A 17,923-nucleotide genomic window follows, 5' to 3' on the forward strand; every position below is an offset into this window, starting at 1 on the left:
AGGGAACATATCTTGAAATAATAAAAACCATTTATGACAAACCCACAACCAATGTAATAATAGTAAAAAGCTGAAAGACTTCCCATTAAATTCTCACTTCTATTCAACATAGTACTGGAAGTCCTAGCCACAGCAACCAGACAAGAAAAAGAAATTAAAGGTATCCACATTGGAAGGGAAGAAGTAAAGCTGCCACTATTTGCAGATGACATGATACTCTATATAGAGAACCTTAAAGTCCCACACAAATTAGAACTAATAAATGAATTCAGCAAGGTAGCATGATACAAGATCAATATTCAGAAATCTGCTGCATTTATTTACACTAACAATGAAATATTAGAAAGTAAAAAACAGTCCCATTTAAAATCACATTTAAAAATATCTTGGAATAAACTTAAATGAGGAGGTGAAAGATCTATATGCTGAAAACTATAAAACATTGATAAAGGAAATTGAAGATGATTTAAAGAAATGGAAAGATACCCCATGCTCATGGATTGGAAGAATTAATATTGTTAAAATGGCTATACTATCCAAAGCAATCTACAAATTTAATGCAATCCCTATCAAAATACCCAAGACATTTTTCACAGAACTAGAACAAATAATTCTAAAATTTATATGCAACCACAAAAGACCCAGAAATGCCAAAGCAATCCTCAGGAAAAAGAAGAAAGCTGGAGTCATAACCCTTCCAGACTTCAGAAACTACTACAAAGCTACAGTAATCAAAACAGTATGGTACTGGTGCAAAAACATACAGATTAATGGAATAGACTAGAGAGCTCAGAAATAAGCGCACACACCTATGGTCAATTAATGTATGACAAAGGGGGCAAGAATATACAGTGAAGAAAAGAGTCTCTTCAACAAGTGGTGTTGGGAAAACTGGCCAGTTACATGTAAATCAATGAAATTAGAACACTCCCTCACACCATATACAAAAATAAACTCAAAATGGTTTAAAGACCTAAATATAAGACATGACACCATAAAACTCCTAGAAGAGAACATTCTTAGACATCTCATGATAGAATCTCTCTTCTTTTATGGCAGTTCCTTCTTTCAGCCTAGTTTCACTACTGCCACCATCTCTTTGGGTGACTTTATGCACATCTGTCATCTGCCATTCTTCTTTTCCTGCCTTCATTTTTTCAGCAGTCTACAGAAGGGAGGCTGACATAGAACAGGGCAATCTGTCTGTCAACAATCAGCAAATCAAGCTTGTGCTGTTTTTTTTTTTTTATTTTATATTGGAGTATAGTTGATCTACAATGTTGTGTTAGTTTCAGGTGCACCACAAAGTGATTCAGTTATACATATACATATATCTATTCTTTTTCAGATTCTTTTCCCATTTAGGTTATTAAAGAATATTGAGTTCCCTGTGCTATACAGTACGTCCTTGTTGATTATCTATTTTACATATAATAGCGTGTGTATGTTAATCCCAAACTCCTAATTTATCCCACCACCTGCCCCCTCCCCCAGCAACTTTCCCCTTTGGTAACTATAAGTTTGTTTTCAAAGTCTGTGAGTCTGTTTCTGTTCATTTGTATCATTTTAGATTCCACATATAAGTGATATCATATGATATTTGCCTTTGTCTCACTTCACTTAGTATCATCATCTCTAGGTCCATCCATGTTGCTGCAAATGGCATTATGTCATTCATTTTTATGGCTGAGTAATATTCCATTGTATATATGTACCACATCTTCTTTATCCATTCATCTGTAAGCTTGTGGTGACAAGATTACTTTCATCCCAAGGGCGGCACTTTTCGGGGTTGTTAGCATGTCCACAGCTGTTTAAAAGTTATCTACTGAAGGCAAGTGAGAGAGATGGGCCTAATGCTGCTTGGCAAGTCTGTCAGCTTCCTGGTCCCTGGCTGAGAGGTACTGGTTTGCTCAAGGTGTGTATCCATCCCCAGAGCCTAACAGGCCACAGCCCATGCGGTTGGCCCAGTGTCAGGAGAATCAGAACACACTGAGGGGTACCCAGTGGAGAGGCAGCTCCCAGAAGCCCTCCTGGGAGCCTGGGACCTGGCCTGCTCAGGGCCTCTGCATCTCCCCCAGGGGGCAATGCCTTTTCTGCAGCTGAAGTCTTCTCTTGGGCTGGACAGTCAGGCTCCAGAAACCACTTTCTCCACTTAAGAATCTTATACTTTGCTCAGCTCGTATCTGCCGTAATTTCTCAACAAATTTTCCCTATTTGATGATCCATGTCATATATGTGCTTTCCCAATAGAACTTTATATTGCTTGAACCTCTAAAGGATGAGAGTAAGAATAAGGTTATGGGTGTCCTTTTCCAAGGGACCAAAACAGTTTCCAAGTCATCTTTTATGTGCTCGCTATTTATTTATTTATTCATTCACTTATTCATTCATTCATTCATTTTTGGCTGCATTGAATCTTCGTTGCTGCATGAGGGCTTTCTCTAGTTATGGCGAGCAGGGGCTACTCTTCGTTGCAGTGCGCGGGCTTCTCATTGCGGTGGCTTCTCTTGTTGTGGAACATGGGGTCTAGGTGCGTGGGCTTCAGTAGTTGTGGCACGCGGGCTCAGTAGTTGCGGCTCGCGGGCTCCAGAGCGCAGGCTCAGTAGTTGTGGCGCACGGGCTTAGTTGCTCCGCGGCATGTGGGATCCTCCCGGACCAGGGCTCGAACCCATGTCCCCTGCACTGGCAGGCAGATTCTTAACTACTGTGCCAGCAGGGAAGTCCCTGTGCTCTTTATTTTTTAAGATCCTGAGTATTATTTGCTAAGCTTCTGCTTTTGGGGAGGCCATATAGGTTCTATGCTGAATCCTCCCTGTGCTTACGATGCATGGAACACATCTACCTTTTTTTTTAAGCAGCTGATACAGGTTCACAAAGAGGAACACCCAGCTTTGTTGGGAAGTGCCTCGGTGAGCTTTGAGGTAGGATGGAGAAGAGTCACATGGATGCTGGGGCAGAGGGCTGAGCTGGGGAAGGCAGTCAATAAACATTAAAGGAATGAAGGTAGGATAAGCAGCTTTTGGCAGGAAAGACCTCTCTACAGCGGCCCCCTTTGTCTTGTCTCTAACCTTACACCAGGTATCCCCCACGCTCTACTCATCTCCGGCCCTAGCACCCCTTTCACATCGTTTGACCACACAATACCTTGCCTAATCTGTTGGTTCTTTCCATAGATCCAAGACGTAGAAATGAAGAATAAGTAATTAACAGATGACCAGATCTCTTCCCTAGCTTCCGTGTCAGTAATCTCGCCAACGAACTGTGTGAACAAGACAACATCCAAAGAACGATCACGAGGAATCAACAAGCCTGCACACACGCCTGCACGCAGTGGGGTATGGCGAGGACTCTGACCCCCTACCTCAGTGACTCACTGAGATGACCTCCCTGTTTCCCTTTAAAGGCTTCCATGGTTGAGCAGAATCTTCAGAGGTAGTTTTGGGGGGACACTGAATCCACCATGTCCCCAGACTGCTGGCATTCTGATTAAAAGCAACTTTCCTTTCTACCAACGTTTGTCTCTCTCTCTCTCTCCAGTATTAATTTATGAGCAGCAAGCAGCTGGACCCGATTTGGTAACAGTAAAGAGAGGCAAGAAGGATGCTGAGGGTGTGTGGGGGGAGGGTCTCTTAACGCAGCGGTGTGTGGGTTTGAGGGCTGGCTGTGGGCTATATGGTGAAGCCTCTCTTCTATGTCCTGCAAAATCTGGAACAAAGTCTATGTTGACACTAGTGCTTTTATGCAGATGATGTTTGTGGGGGACAGACAGGAAGGTAGTGGATATTTCTACATTTTTCCTCCATGACCTGCCTCATACCTCTCTGGGTTCACACGAATACTTTTTACTATATTTGCAACCCAAACAACTGCTTAATGCAGTAGTTGTTCCCTTCTCTCCCCTTAACAGACCTCTCCTTTATTCCCCTGAGCTGCAAATGCCATCGTTTCCATCCTCCCTTCCCCATGAGATGCTCTTCCAAGCAGAGCAAACTACAAAGCCCGGAGGTGGGCTCTGCAGTCGGCGACACACCGCACAAGCCATGGGGCTCCTCTCTGGTTTCATGCCCAGGCTGTCCTCTGGGTCCCCCTCTGTCATGCTTCCACCTGGGAGCCGGCTCTGTGGGACCTGTCACTGCAATTATTTCTTCCACGGGGCCTCCAGCTGTTTCCCCTTGTTCTTCCCTCTCTCCGGGCCCCATGGAAGGCACAGCACACTCGCTTTTCCTACATCCTCACCACGCAGTCAGACTGCCCTTTTCCCCCTTCATCTGGACCTGGCGTTGCCCTCACTGTTTGTATGAGGTCAGTGAATTCTAGATACCGTTCCTCTCCTCCTTCCACACAGCTTCCCTCGGTCATTTACCCCCAGGCTCCCTTTTTCCTTCTTCCCCTCCTGCAGTAAACTCTCAGCCACCCTAGAAAGGCCACTTCTTCTCCCTGGTGACGCTATTCCTATTTCCACCCTCCTCAAGGTCCTTATCAAGGTCAATCTGGAGTATCCTTGACGGAGTCTCTTTCTTCCCACATTCTGTTTTTATTGTCTGGCTTAACTGATATCAATACACACTCTTTTTTTTTTTCCGCCAAAGAGTTGCATCAAGTAGATTTTTCCCCAAAGCCATCCTGTGCCCTGAAGCAAGGGGCGTCTGTCTAGTGATTCAAATCAAGTGTGAGGGACTCCCAGTGGTTACGACTTTGCCTTCCAATGCAGGGGGTGCGAATTCGATCCCTGGCCGGGGAGCTAATAGGATCCCACATGCCTTGCGGCCATAAAACCAAAACATAAAACAGAAGCCATAAAAAAATAACAAAAAAACAGAAGCCATATTGTAACAACTTCAATAAAGACTTTAAAAACGGTTCACATCAAAAAAAAAAATCGGGCTTCCCTGGTGGCACAGTGGTTGAGAGTCCGCCTGCCGATGCAGGGGACACGGGTTCGTGCCCCGGTCCGGGAAGATCCCACATGAGGCGGAGCAGCTGGGTCCATGACCTATGGCCGCTGAGCCTGCGCGTCCGGAGCCTGTGCTCCGCAACGGGAGAGGCCACAACAGTGAGAGGCCCGTGTACCACAAAAAAAAAAAAAGAATCTTAAAAACAACAATATCAAATAAAGTGTGAGCGTAACACCCATGAGGATGGCTATTATTTTAAAAAAAGGAAAATAACAAGTATTGGCGAGGACGTGGGGGTGGGGAGGATGTAAAAAGGTATGGCTACCATGGAAACCGGTATGGTGGTTCCTCAAAAAAGTTAAACATAGAATTACCGTATGATCCAGCAATGCCACTTCTGGGCATATACCCCAAAGAACTGAAAGCAGGGACCCAAACACTTGCACACTCATGTTCACAGCAGCGCTCTTCACAATAGCCAAAAGGTGGAAACAATCCAAATGTCCATCAATAGATGAATGGGTAAGTAAAACGTGGTCCATGCACATAATGAAATACTATTCAGCCTTACAAAGGAATGAAATCCTGACACATGCTACATTGGACAGACCCTGAAGGCATATGCCAAGTGATATAAGCCATGCACAAAATTCAGACAAATATTGCATGATTCCGTGTACATCAATGAGGTACCTCAAAGAGTCAAATTCATAGAGACAGAATGTAGGAGAGGTTGCTGGGGCTAAGGAAGGGGGGGCGGCGACAGGGAGTTAGAGCTTAATGGGTGGAGTTTCTGTTTTGGGGGATAAGGAAGAGCTCTGGAAATGGGTGGCTCTGCACAATACTGTGGATGTACGCAATGCTAGTTAACGGTACACTTAAAAATGGCTAAACTGATAAGTTACATGTTATATGTATCTTACCACAATTTAAAACAAACAAAGAAAAAGTTCAAGGTTGTGTGAGCAAAACCCAAGCCAAACAACCACACGTGACTGTGAAGCTACGGCCAGCATGTGGTTCCTCAGGGCCACCTCTGTCCTCAGGCAGCCCTGGATCATCTCTGCTGTGACGACACTCTGCCAGCTCTGAACCAAATCTGACACGGCTGTCACTGGCCCTGGAATTACCACAGAGGCCGCAGATCCCGCCGGGCGGCTTCTCCCAGGATCGAGGAGCCGCATTTCCATAACCCACTCATCGCAAGAACAGGACTGCCCATCCCTTGATGCCACCTGAGTAACAAACTGGACTCTGAGTTGCCTTATGATCTCCTCCGCCTCTTTCGGAGACTGTGCATGTGCCTTTAGTGACTCCTGAAGGGCCCTTCCTCGTGGGGACATGTGGTCCCCACCATGACTCCTGGGTGGTGAAGGTCACAGGTGAGGACCTGTTATCACCGAGTGTATCTTCCTTGCCAAAGTAAAACTCCCCAGCATGGTGACTGTCCTATCGCCAAAACCGGTGCCCACCATCTTTCCAGTCCTCAGGCCATGGGCTTGACGGTTGGGGTCTAGCTTCTCTCTTCCTGGCGGCTCCCACACTTACCCTCTAAGTTCTGCTGAGTTTCTTGCGCGCTGGCCTCTCCATCCTGCCTCTGCTCTCTTCCCCTCGAGGCCTCTCCCGGGTACCTCTACAGCTTCCGCTGCCCTCGGCCTCTGACGACTTTATCAACTTTTGTTAGTCATCCCGTACGCAGCCTCGGCGCACACCCAGTCATTTCCATGAACTGTACGTGTGCACACGGCATCCCCCAGCTGCCCTCCCAGCACAACTACCAGCTCTTCCGTCAAGTCCAAGTGCTCGCAATGAGCCACAGTCAGCTCACACTGGCCTTCCCTTCTCCCCCGTGTCACCTCCCAACCCACTCCCAGCTCATGACTCCCGGGAGTCTTCTCTGAGCAACATGACGGAACATTCCACTCGTGTTTATATCCCAGGACTGCGCTGAGGCCAGAGCACGTGCTCAGGCATCTCTGTCCAAAGAGCGAATCTCACCGCATTCTCGTCCTCTCAGCAAGGTCTATTCTATCCTTGAACCAGTAGCCTCCTGACTGTCTGCAGTGCTCATCCTTAGACCCATTTCTACACCACTGGGGCTCCCCCTCTTTAAGAACTGTTTCTCTTCTTGCTTCCTCTTCTAGCCTAGGGATCAAGGACTGATGTCTAATTTGTAGTTGGTATCAGTACGTGCAGATACAGCTGGTCCACTTAGACCGATGTGTATTGTGCTGCATCCCCTTCTTGCGTGGTATATACACTGTGTCACTCACTGTGATTGCTTACTGCCTCCTTAGACAGCTCGTACCTGGACGTCCCCAGGGAAGGGGAATAACTATCCTGATGGAAGCAGAAGCTGGTGTTATCTGGCCACAGCTCTCGGGGGTGGGAGCCTGGGGAAGGGACTGCTCGCTCTGCCAACAGAAGGCTTTAGGACTCCCCCAGTACCCCATGGATTCTGTCTTATTTGCATCCCAGTGTCTGGGTGAGAGCCCTGTGTTGTGTCCCAAAAGGCCACAGACACATTGGACTCGTGTTTCCTGCTGTCAGATTCCCGATGGGCGTCCAGGTGTATTACAGTCCATGAACCTAACTAAGCGGCATCTCAGAGCCACTTGCTCCGCCTGGCCCCCTGCTTGCTTCAAAGTGGCACCTGGAGAAGAGCTGGCTTCATCTCACTTCAGCTCGCCCAGCGTGAAGACAACTACACTCCTCAGAGAAATGAACATGGTGGGAGGCGGCTGGCACCTCTTCCCTCTCTTCCCCAAAGGAGCGTATGACAAACGCGGTGCACGGCTCGATGCTGCACTCCCGACAGCGCCCCTGTCAAAATACGTGATGTTGTTTAACCTCAGAGTCACTGGATCAGGCAGGAAAACTATGATGGCTCTCACGGCTCAACTCTCTCTCGCTTACTGGCATGACAACGGAGCTAAAGAGAGCTGAGATGAATACGGGTCTATTTTTGGCGACTCCTCACGGAATCCACACACTGTGTATTCTGCACCCACTGGATCTCAGGCACGCTCTGAACCCCGCAGCAAACGCTCGTCTGTAAACGTTACAGCCGCCAGTTGGCTGGATGCGCTATGGGGCGACGCAACTGCTCTCATGAGGCTGCTCTGAGCGTGGGGGGGCACTGTTTGGAGCTGAGCGTTGGTCAGAGGGCCAGGCCGGCTTGTGTGTGCTTACCTTCACCCTGTCCATGCAGGCCTCCATCTTCAGCTGCTCCACAGCCTTCCTGGCTTGGGAGATGCTGGCAGTGCTGTTACTGGACATGCCTTCTTTCATTCTGCTGCCCCTGAAACAACCAAAGTTAAGGGGTTGAAAGAGCTGCTTTTCCAAAGTGAGGCAGAACGCCCCTCAGCTTTCTCGCCTCCTACCCCCTGCAGCTTCTCTTTCCAGGCCAGGGAGCCATGGGAGCAGACCCTCCTGGGATAAGAGGAAGGAGTGCTTCATCAGAGTGACGGGAGCAAGCCATCAGGCTCCTGTTTGCCAGAACTTCTCAGCCCCAGCGAGAGGAAATAGAAGATAACAGATGGTCCCAGAGTCACATTACCACCCCCATGGCCATAAGTAATACCTTGACATTTGTACGGTGCTTTGCTAGTAATAAATCATTTTCATACACATTTGTTCACTCACTCCTCTAGCAGCCCTGAAAGTGGGCAAAATAGACTGAGTTTTGTTTTACAAGTAAAGAAAGTGCAGAACTCAGAGAAACGAAGCCAAGAGTCAAAGGTCCCACAGACAAAATCTGTGGAGCCAGAACGCAGACGCAAAGCGTTGAAGCCTAGCTGAGGGTTCTTTCCACTGTCTCACATGGTGTCCTCTAGCCGGCTACACCGCAAAGTGCAAGTTTCCCCTGAATGAGCCTGCTTTATTATTCTTTTTTTAAAATTAGTTTATTTATTTGGCCACGCCATGCAGCATGTTGGATCTTAGTTCCCTGACCAGGGATCCAACCCGCACCCCCTGCAGTGGAAGCAGGGAGTCTTAACCACTGGACCTCCAGGGAAGTCCCGCTTTATTATTCGCTTTAATTTGCTGTCATTCCAAAACGTTTACAGACTTTATGTTGGGAGTTCGTCTTTAAACAAGAACACATACAAACACATACACACCTATCCCAAGCATACATTTGTTTTTCTAGAAGGGGAAGAAATTCTTCCTGACCCAACATGTCATTCTGCCAGAAGACCCCTGTGATGCTAACTGCTCCACAGCAAAGCACATGCCGTAGGTTACCGTTACCGCATCTAACGAGAAAGCACCCAGAGGAGGTCTACTCGGGCTAGCCCGAGAGCTGGAGGTGGGTCTCCCGGCGCCACCGGTTTTCCGCAGCGCACGGTGAGGCGGCAGGAGGCTAGGCCGGTCCCGTGGTGGGCAGGCCACACTCTGGCTTTTCTCATTCACACTGACTCTCTGGCCCAGAGGAGGCCTGATGGCAACTTCATCTGTCCACAGGCAATGTTCGAAAAATAAAACTTCCTTCTTCTAAGAGCAGCCACCAAAAGCACAGTGTAACAGGGGTGTGTTCCTGTCTTGGTTGGGAACTTTTATTTCCCAGGAAGGGAAGGAGAGGCATGAGTAGTTGAGGATTTTGCAACCCGGGGGAGCAGCCACCTACCCCCGCACTCTACAGAGATGCGCGTGCAATTCTGCATGTGTGTTCAGGGCTGTGTCCCTGTGTGCCCACGTGCCTGAAGGGCGTGCCCTCTGCAGCCTGTGTGTGCAGGGCGGCCCCTCTGTGCACGTGTGTGTTTACATGTCCCTGTGTCCACACAAAAGGAAGGAGAAGATGCAGTCTACTTCCCAGCCTCCTCAGCCTGACCGACAAGTGAAAAAGGGCCCTGAGATGACTGTCCTCAGATTCCCATTGTCCAGCCCCGCTCCTGAAATCACCCCTCTCTTCCCTCATCACTGACTTGGGGGGTTCAGCAGTTGAGGAAGTGGAGGGGTGGCAGGGACCAGGGGGGCTTCGTGAGAGGAAGCTGAGCCCGGGGTCAGCAGAAGTGAAGAAAGGAAGATCCGGGGGAAGGGAGCGGGGGGAAGGAATCTGAATTGCATGTGGGTGTGTGCGAGTGTATGTGTGAGTCAGGGTGTGTGTGTGTGTGTGTGTGTGCGAGTGAGGGTGGGTGTTTGTGTGTGTGTGAGTGAGGGTGGGCGTTAGTGTGTGTGTCTGACAGTGAGGATGTGTGTGTGTGTGAGGGTGGGTGTTAGTGTGCGTGTGTGTGAGGGTGGGTGTTAGTGTGTGTGTGTGTGCGCGAGTGAGGGTGGGTGTTTGTGTGTGTGAGGGTGGGTGTTAGTGTGTGTGTCTGAGAGTGTGTGTGAGGGTGTGTGTGTGAGGGTGGGTGTTAGTGTGTGTGAATGTGTGTGTAAGTGAGGGTGTGTGTGTGTCAGTGTGTGTGTGTGTGAGCAAGGGTATGTGTGTGAGGGTGTGTGTGTGAGGGTGGGCGTTAGTTTGTGTGTGTGAGTGTGTGAGGGTTGGTGTGTGTGTGTGTGAGAGGGTGGGTGTTTGTGTGTGAGAGTGGGTGTGAGGGTGTGTGTGTTTGAGGGTGTGTGAGTGTGTGTGTGTGTGTGAGTGAGGGTGGGTGTGAGCGTATAGAAAACGTTACCTGCAGAACCGGATCCCCGTCCGTCCCCCTGGAACCGCCCTCTCCTTCCCCACCGCCCCGGGACTGGCCCTGACCCCGCTCTGCCGCTTTCTCATCCTTCCCCTGGTCACAGAGAAAGGGCACATTTTCAACCCTCTCCTCAACACAGAGTGAGAAGTCTGGCCAAATGCTTAATATTGGACAAAGGGCCTTTTCTGTTTCGTGTCCAAGAGATAAAATAAGCAGGTGGGGTGGGCCCAGCACCTGGCGCCGCGTGTCTTCTCCCTCCTGTGTTCCCTCCGTGGGCCCCTCCGCCTCCCCGCTCTCCCCACCGGGTCCCCCTCCGGACCGCGTCCGCCCCCAGCCAGGAGGGCTCTGCTCCCAGGCCTCGGTGTCCTCACCCCCTTCCTCCTCCTCAGCCTCAAAGCCCCGGGGCCTCCACAGTGTCCGCCAGACCACAGCCCCGCATCGTCATCACTCTCCCAAGACTTGCCTTCTTCCCTCTGTCCCCCAAACCCAGCACTTTCAATCTAACTCCTTCCCCTCCTGGCCCCCTCGGAAGGGCTGCTGGAGAAACGCCCCCAAAAGCTGGGGACTGGTGCCCACAGACTTGACAGGCCAGCCTGGCGACCTCAGCCCGTTCCCATCACCCCTCCCTCTGCCCTCCTGACCACGTCAATCTCCATCACCTCCTCACCACCTCTGTCCTCTCGTCCTTGGAAGGCGACCTCAGCTTCCACGGAACAGAGGAAAAGCCGTTAGGGCAGAACCTCCTTGACTCCAGCTCCACCTCCTACGGTTGCTCGGTGTCCACACGCATCCTGCCCTCCACCCGTGCCTCTGCATCAGGACCCGCTGCTGGCCCTCCCCATGGCTGCCCACTTCCCTGCTGCCCCTGAGAGCAGAGCCCACCTTCTGCTTCAGGGGCCCATGGTGCCACACGCCCATTTCCCACCTCCCTTGCAGAAGGACCAGAGCGCATGAGCCCGTCCTAATCAAGGCGACATGTGGGGAAATCTGCAGGGGACTTGTAGGCAAGGTTTTCCTTCCTAGTCAAGGCCCACCAGGAGAAGCCCCAGTCTTTGGCTGGCTTCACTGAGAGTTGCCATCGTGACGTTGGGGAATGGACCCAGGGCAAAGGCAGGAGACTCATGGAGAAACAGATCCAGAGCCCTGAGATGCATGGATCCCGGACACTCTACTTCGGACCCTTGATACTGACAGAATATATTCCTCACAGTCTAGGCCATACTTCTTGGGTCACCTGTCACTTGCAGCTGAAAGCACCTCCTTACCCAAGCCTGATACCTCACCTGTAGCGGACCTGTCCCCTTCTTGGGGCTCTGACCTGCCACGCACCCCACTTTCTCCTGTAACATCAGTGTCTCTGGGTGCCTTCTTTCTCAGCACATAAAAATACGTTTATGTCTTTTTCATCGTCTCAAAACAAGCACCAACAACACAACATAGAACCCTCCCTTCCCCCCATTTCCACTGTTGCTCAGGAAGGAGGTGGAGAGGTAACTACAGATGCACACAGAAGGGCCCCCTAAGTAACTAAACGTGGAGATGCTAAAAATAAGGATGCAAGGCCCTGTCCCCAGTACAGGGATGACAAGCCTGCCCACCTCACCCCCCTGCTCTGCTGCCCCTGGGCTCGCTGACCCCATTTATAGGATGTCACTCTTGTTGCCGTCAGTGACTTATAAACCACTTCACACGTGCACGTTTCTGTCCTGTCTCCAAGTAGCCAGTAAGGTTTCTCAAGCATATGCACACCCAGAGCCCAGACTGTGGCGCCACAGACCAGAACCTGCATTTCACAACCTCCCAAGGTGATTCTGGCACGCCCCAGAGGTGGAGACCCACGGCTGGCAGTAAATCGTTTCCACTCCGTCGTTCCTGTATGTCCATCAGATCACCTTGGAAGGCGGGTGTTCGTGTACCTCCAGGACTCTTTAATCGGTCCTTTACAAATTTTCATGGGCATATGAATCCCTGGGGATCTGGATAAAATGCAGATGTTTTGATTAAATGAGTTGGGGTTTGGTCCAAGATTTTGCATTTCTAACAAGCCCCCAGCTGCTGCTGGTCCGGGGACCACCCTTTGAGTAGCAAGGCTCTGAATCACCAAACGTTAATACTGGAAGGGACCTCAGAGGTCCAGGTCCTACCCCTGTATTTTTCGAATTTTCAAGGAGGTTAAAGAACTTAATTTTGCAGAGATCTTTAATGGAAGTGGAAGGAAGCATTTCCCCGATGCTGGCTGGGCTGGTCGCCCCTCCTCAGCCTGGTGGGGCCTTCAGGGCACTAAGAGGCCGTTACCCATCACTTGGGCTAGCCTGCTCTCCCAGGACAGGCTCACCCCTCGAGCGACCCTAAACCAGCCTAACTTGGGCATGCAATGGCAGGGAGGATTCCCCCACCCGCTGTGGTGTCAAGATAACCCAGGGACACAGTTGGCCCTGGAGAAGGAAATGGCTTTTGTCAAATGGAGCTAAAGGCAACTGAGCTTTTAAAGATAGGACCCCATGGGAAGGTCTCTGAGGGCCTCCCTCCCCTACCTGGTCAGGCACCTCTTAGCTTCCACATCTCTGCCCTTTCAAGACTGTAACTGAGAAGGACCCTATGGGGCCTTCCCGGGACAGAGCCCTCCCCCATATCCTCCACTTCAGCTCCTCTCTGAAGCACCTAGATAACAGTGTCTGATGCACATTTCCTGAGTTGTTCTGTACATCCTAAAACCCCCGCCAAATGGAAGAAATTAACTACCTGACGACCACGAGCATGAAGCCCCCAGACCTACTGGGGCCTGAGGATTGATAATGCGACACCGTCCTGTGACCTCACCATCAGTCCATCAGAGAATTGTGCATGAGCTGATCACATCCCCTGGGACTCCCCTCTCTCACTCAGCCTTTAAAATGCTTTCCTGAAACCTACCAGGGAGTTCGGGCGTTTTGAGCACTAGCCGCCCTGGACTCCTTGGTTGACGCCCTGCAAAGAACGCTGCACTTTCCTTCACCACCACCAGGTGTCAGCAGATTGGCTTTACTGTGGGCGGGAGAGCAGACCTAAGTCTGGTTTGGCAACAAGACTACCCAGACACCGTACCTCCACGTGAACAGATGGCTGTCTCTCTCCATATACGTATGCGTGCATGTACACCCACCTTGACCCAAGAAGAAACGTGGAAGTAGGGAAGAATGGAGATGCAATGAAGCTGAACATGAATACTGGCCACCGGTGGACCACAAACTTGACCCTTGGCTTTTTAGAAGACAAGGCAGAAGGAAAGGGAAACGAGCCAACTACTCAGGAGACTGGCTCTGTCACCTCGGTGGTCAGACATCTCTCTCCTCCGGCACATGGGATACACTCACACAGACAGCTTTCCCAGGGAGGTTCTAACGGGCTGCATCCTGTGGTGTATAACTGGGTAAACTCAGAGTCAGGGGCAGGGCAGTGCAAGGTGGTTCAATCCCCAGTGCTGCCCATCTGACCTGACTCGGGATACAGTGTTTAGAATTTCATCGTGCCTTTTCAGCCATCCTCCCTAACATGACTTATCTCCACAAGCCCTTGACATGTGTCGGCTGGCAGAGTGCTGCAGTCCGTCTCTCTGGGAAATGCCTGAAAAACAGCTGTTGCCAGTGAGCACAGCCCTCTAGGCCTAAAGGGACCAAGCAGCTTAGACTGCAAGGTGGGCTGGGTGGGAGTGTTGGTTGACCTTCACCCCCTTTGTCACAGCGAGTTGCTGAACAAGGGTGCCTGCCTGAGTAACATCTCTGTTCCTAGTGGGGAGAGCACACAGCTTGATTCCCAGCCCAGGCCAGCAACCCATGGACATGGCTTGGTTCTCCTCCTGATGCTCCCCCAGGAGGGGGCACATCCATAATGTGAGGGATGATGTGAGGAGGGGGGTAAAACAGGCTTCATGAGGGCCCTACATCTGGGATGATGACATCTGCTAGAAGAGGAAAGTGATGGTGTGAGGACCTGGCCACCCATCAAGGAGCCTGCCAGCCCAGCCTCACCCCAGGCCCACACACGCACTGCTGGCAGAGACACCTGCTCTCCAGAGAGAACCTGCTCTTGGACAGGGTACGTTACCTCCTCACCTGCTGAGAGATGGCACAGCGACAGGCCTGGGCAGGGGATGGGCTGGCGGCAGTGGCAGCTGACAGTCGTCAGATGAGAGGCTGAGTCAGGGCTCCTGCTTTGAGGCTCACCTGGAAGCACAACCAGAGATGGGTCACCAGGTGCAGCAGAAGCCAGGCGTCTCCCAGACAGCCCCAGCTCCCTCCGTGCCCTGCCCTCGAGCTCAGCAGCTGTCTCTCCCATATCAGACCCCAGGGGAGACGGTGAGCTAAAGGCAGAAAGAGAAGGCCCCAATCCGACAAAGAGCACAGGGGAACATCTGGAGGCCACAGGCCACCTGGGGCCTCCCGTACCTGCACGCTGCCCTCACCCACCCCCACTCACCCACCCCACTCCAGCCAGACCTCTGCCAAACAGGAGCAGTTTAGATGTTTTCTTTCTTCTTATGAAAAGATATGTCCATTGTAGAAAAATGTGAGTATAGAGAAAATTACAGCAAAGGAAATAAAGACAGATTATAATGCATTTTTTAAAAATTTATTTTATTTATTTTTGGCTGCTTGGGTCTTCGCTGCTGCGCACGGGCTTTCTCTAGTTGCGGCGAGAGGGGGCTACTCTTCAGCCATTGTGGTGGCTTCTCTTGTTGCGGAGCATGTGCTCTAGGCGCCTGGGCTTCAGGAGTTGTGGCTCGCGGGCTCTGGAGCGCAGGCTCAGTAGTTGTGGCGCATGGGCTTAGTTGCTCTGTGGCGTGTGAGATCTTCCCAGACCAGGGCTCGAACCCGTGTCCCCTGCATCGGCAGGCGGATTCTTAACCACTGCGCCACCAGGGAAACCCTACAATGCATTTTGCCAGAGACAATTTTGGTTAACATGTTGATGCTTATTATTCTCACACATACTAGGAATAACCTGATTCCAACCAGAGGACATTTAGAAGAGATGATTTGATTAGATGGCTTTAAAGCAGGGGACTCTCCATGGAGAGACAATTAGCCCCGCCAACTCCCTCCCCCAGAAAGGCTGACTCTGGGACAATGGGCTCCCTCCCCCGGGGCTCCCAGCATCCTGCCCTAGAGCATCCATCTTCCAGGATCCCAGTGAACTTGGACCAAAAACAAAGGCCAGACACGAATGGACTGACAGCGCTGTTTATTCCCCCAGCTAGAGGGGCATCCAAATGTGCTTTTGTTTGAGGTCGTTTGGGCCCGTTGTACGGCTTCACAAACACCCATGCCTGCTGTTTCCAAAGTGATCATTTCTTCCTGTCACAGTAATTTGTTGCATCTGGGTGCTTCCCATCCCCCCAAATTGTTAGACTTTTATGGAGTTTTATTCTCATCTCCTTCCCTGTTTTGTTTTCTCATCCTCTGCCATTAGAAAACCCTTTCTGGGCTATAATTTGAGAAGATACACGCACCCCAATGTTCACTGCAGCACTATTTACAATAGCCAAGACATGGAAACAATCTAAATGTCCATCGACAGATGAATGGATAAAGAAGATTGGTAGGACTTGCCTGGCCTTCCAGTGGTTAAGACTCCGAGCTTCCAATGCTGGGGGTGCATGTTCGATCCCTGGTTGGGGAGCTAAGATCCCACATGCTGCACAGCGTGGCCAAAAAAACCAAAACGAAACAAAAAAGATGTGGTACATATACAATGGAATACTTCTCAGCCACAAAAAAGAATGAAATAATGCCACGTGCAGCAACATGGATGGACCTAGAGATTATCATACTAAGTGAAGTGAGTCAGAAAGAGAAAGACAAATCCCATGAGATCACTTACATGCGGTATTTAAAATATGACACAAATGAACTTTTCTACGAAGCAGAAACAGACTCACAGACATACAGAACAGACTTGTGGTTGCCATGGGGGAGGGTTGGGGGAGGGATAGACTGGGAGGTTAGGATTAGCAGATACAAATTATTATATATAGGATGGATAAACAACAAGGTCCTACTGTATAGCACAGGGAACTATGTTCAATATTCTGTGATAAACCATAATGAAAAAGAATATATATATGTATACGTAAATCACTTTGCTGTACAGCAGAAATTAACACAACGTTGTAAATCAACTATACTTCAATAAAATAAATATAAAAAAAAAAGAAAACCCTTTTTGGCCTATTCCCTTGTTTTTCACTTTCCTATTAATGCTCTCAAAACCCACTTCATTCTCTGTTTTCAAGTATCTGGTTTTCCAACTGGCATAGGATCTCGACTGCTGGTTGGTCTTAGCCCACTGAGGGGGCCCACTGGGGTCCTAACTGGAGAAGCCAAGGGGGGTCCAGCAGGTCCTCCACCAGGAGTCCCCATGCGTTCACTTCAATTTTATATTAGCTGAAACAGCCTGTCTGTGGCCTATCAAACCTATACTGCACATCTGCTTTAAAGAAAAGGGCACATTGACCAGAAGTAAAGAATGCCCATGTTAAAAATAAAGATTAAATGCCTCCCTTCCTGGGACACCAATGCTGGGACTCCTTCGATGATAAGACTGCCTTCCCAGGTGCCAAGGCCACGCTGACTCACTGGTGTGATGTGCTGGTCTGTTTTTTCTGAAAGCTTGAAGGAATGTATCCCCGACTTGTTTAATGTTCTTTGTTCTGACGAGATATAAAACTGTGCTGAAAACCGTGCTTCTCTGGAGCAGTTCCTCAGAATTATCTAAGATGCTGTCTTCCGGGCTACAGTCTTCAGTTTGGCTCCAATCACACTCTTTTCTATTCCTATTATAGATTGTTGATTATTTTCATTGACATGGCCAATGAACTAGACTTGCCCCAGCATCCCTTGCAGGTAGGTGGGGCCTTGTGAGTCTTCTCACCAGTGGAAACGGAGTGGAAATGCAGAGTGCCACTTCCTGCCTGGCCTGAACAATCCGTGTGTGTATGCCTCCACACTCGTTCCCCACCCCATAATCTGGACCGTGGACATGTCTGCGATCAACCAGGGCAGGCAAGCACAGGGCCTCGGGCAGTGGCTCCCCAAGCCCCGTCCCTGGCCCAGCAGCACCTGGGAGCTTGTCGGGAATGCAAATTCTCAAGCCCCACTTGGACCTGCTGAGTAAAGACACTGGGAGTGGGAGGTGGTTTAATCAGCCCTTCAGGGGGTTGGGATGCTCAGGAGAGACTAAGAACTACAGTCCTGGGGCAGGACCGAGAAGCAAAGTGTAAGGAGCCTGTATCTCTGAAATGCACTTACAGCTGAGCTGCCCTGTCCACCCGCACTGCTTGCCTCTGGGCTCGGAGGTGATGGAGAGAAATATTTCTGTGCATTTTATGTCACTGTCTTTCTGGGGCTCTCTGTCACAGCA

The 17,923-nt window shown here is 50.1% G+C and overlaps 1 protein-coding gene across 3 annotated transcripts in view; it reads right to left on the reverse strand.

The window, feature by feature from the left end:
- Nucleotides 1-17,923, reverse strand: part of GNG4 (G protein subunit gamma 4) — a 68,120-nt gene that overhangs the window by 21,692 nt on the left and 28,505 nt on the right. The window contains exons 2-3 of one of the 3 annotated variants that reach the window (XM_049697348.1): nucleotides 14,617-14,727; nucleotides 8,091-8,199 (exon numbers count right to left, since the gene is read on the reverse strand). In XM_049697348.1, the coding sequence (XP_049553305.1) occupies nucleotides 8,091-8,189 (99 nt within the window). In that variant the 5' untranslated portion in view covers nucleotides 8,190-8,199; nucleotides 14,617-14,727. Of the gene's footprint in view, nucleotides 1-8,090; nucleotides 8,200-14,608; nucleotides 14,728-17,923 lie in introns of all 3 variants that reach the window. The other 2 variants (XM_049697350.1, XM_049697351.1) reach the window with 2 other exon arrangements.

Source organism: Orcinus orca, chromosome 14 (assembly GCF_937001465.1).
Source record: "Orcinus orca chromosome 14, mOrcOrc1.1, whole genome shotgun sequence".
Taxonomy (NCBI): domain Eukaryota; kingdom Metazoa; phylum Chordata; class Mammalia; order Artiodactyla; family Delphinidae; genus Orcinus; species Orcinus orca.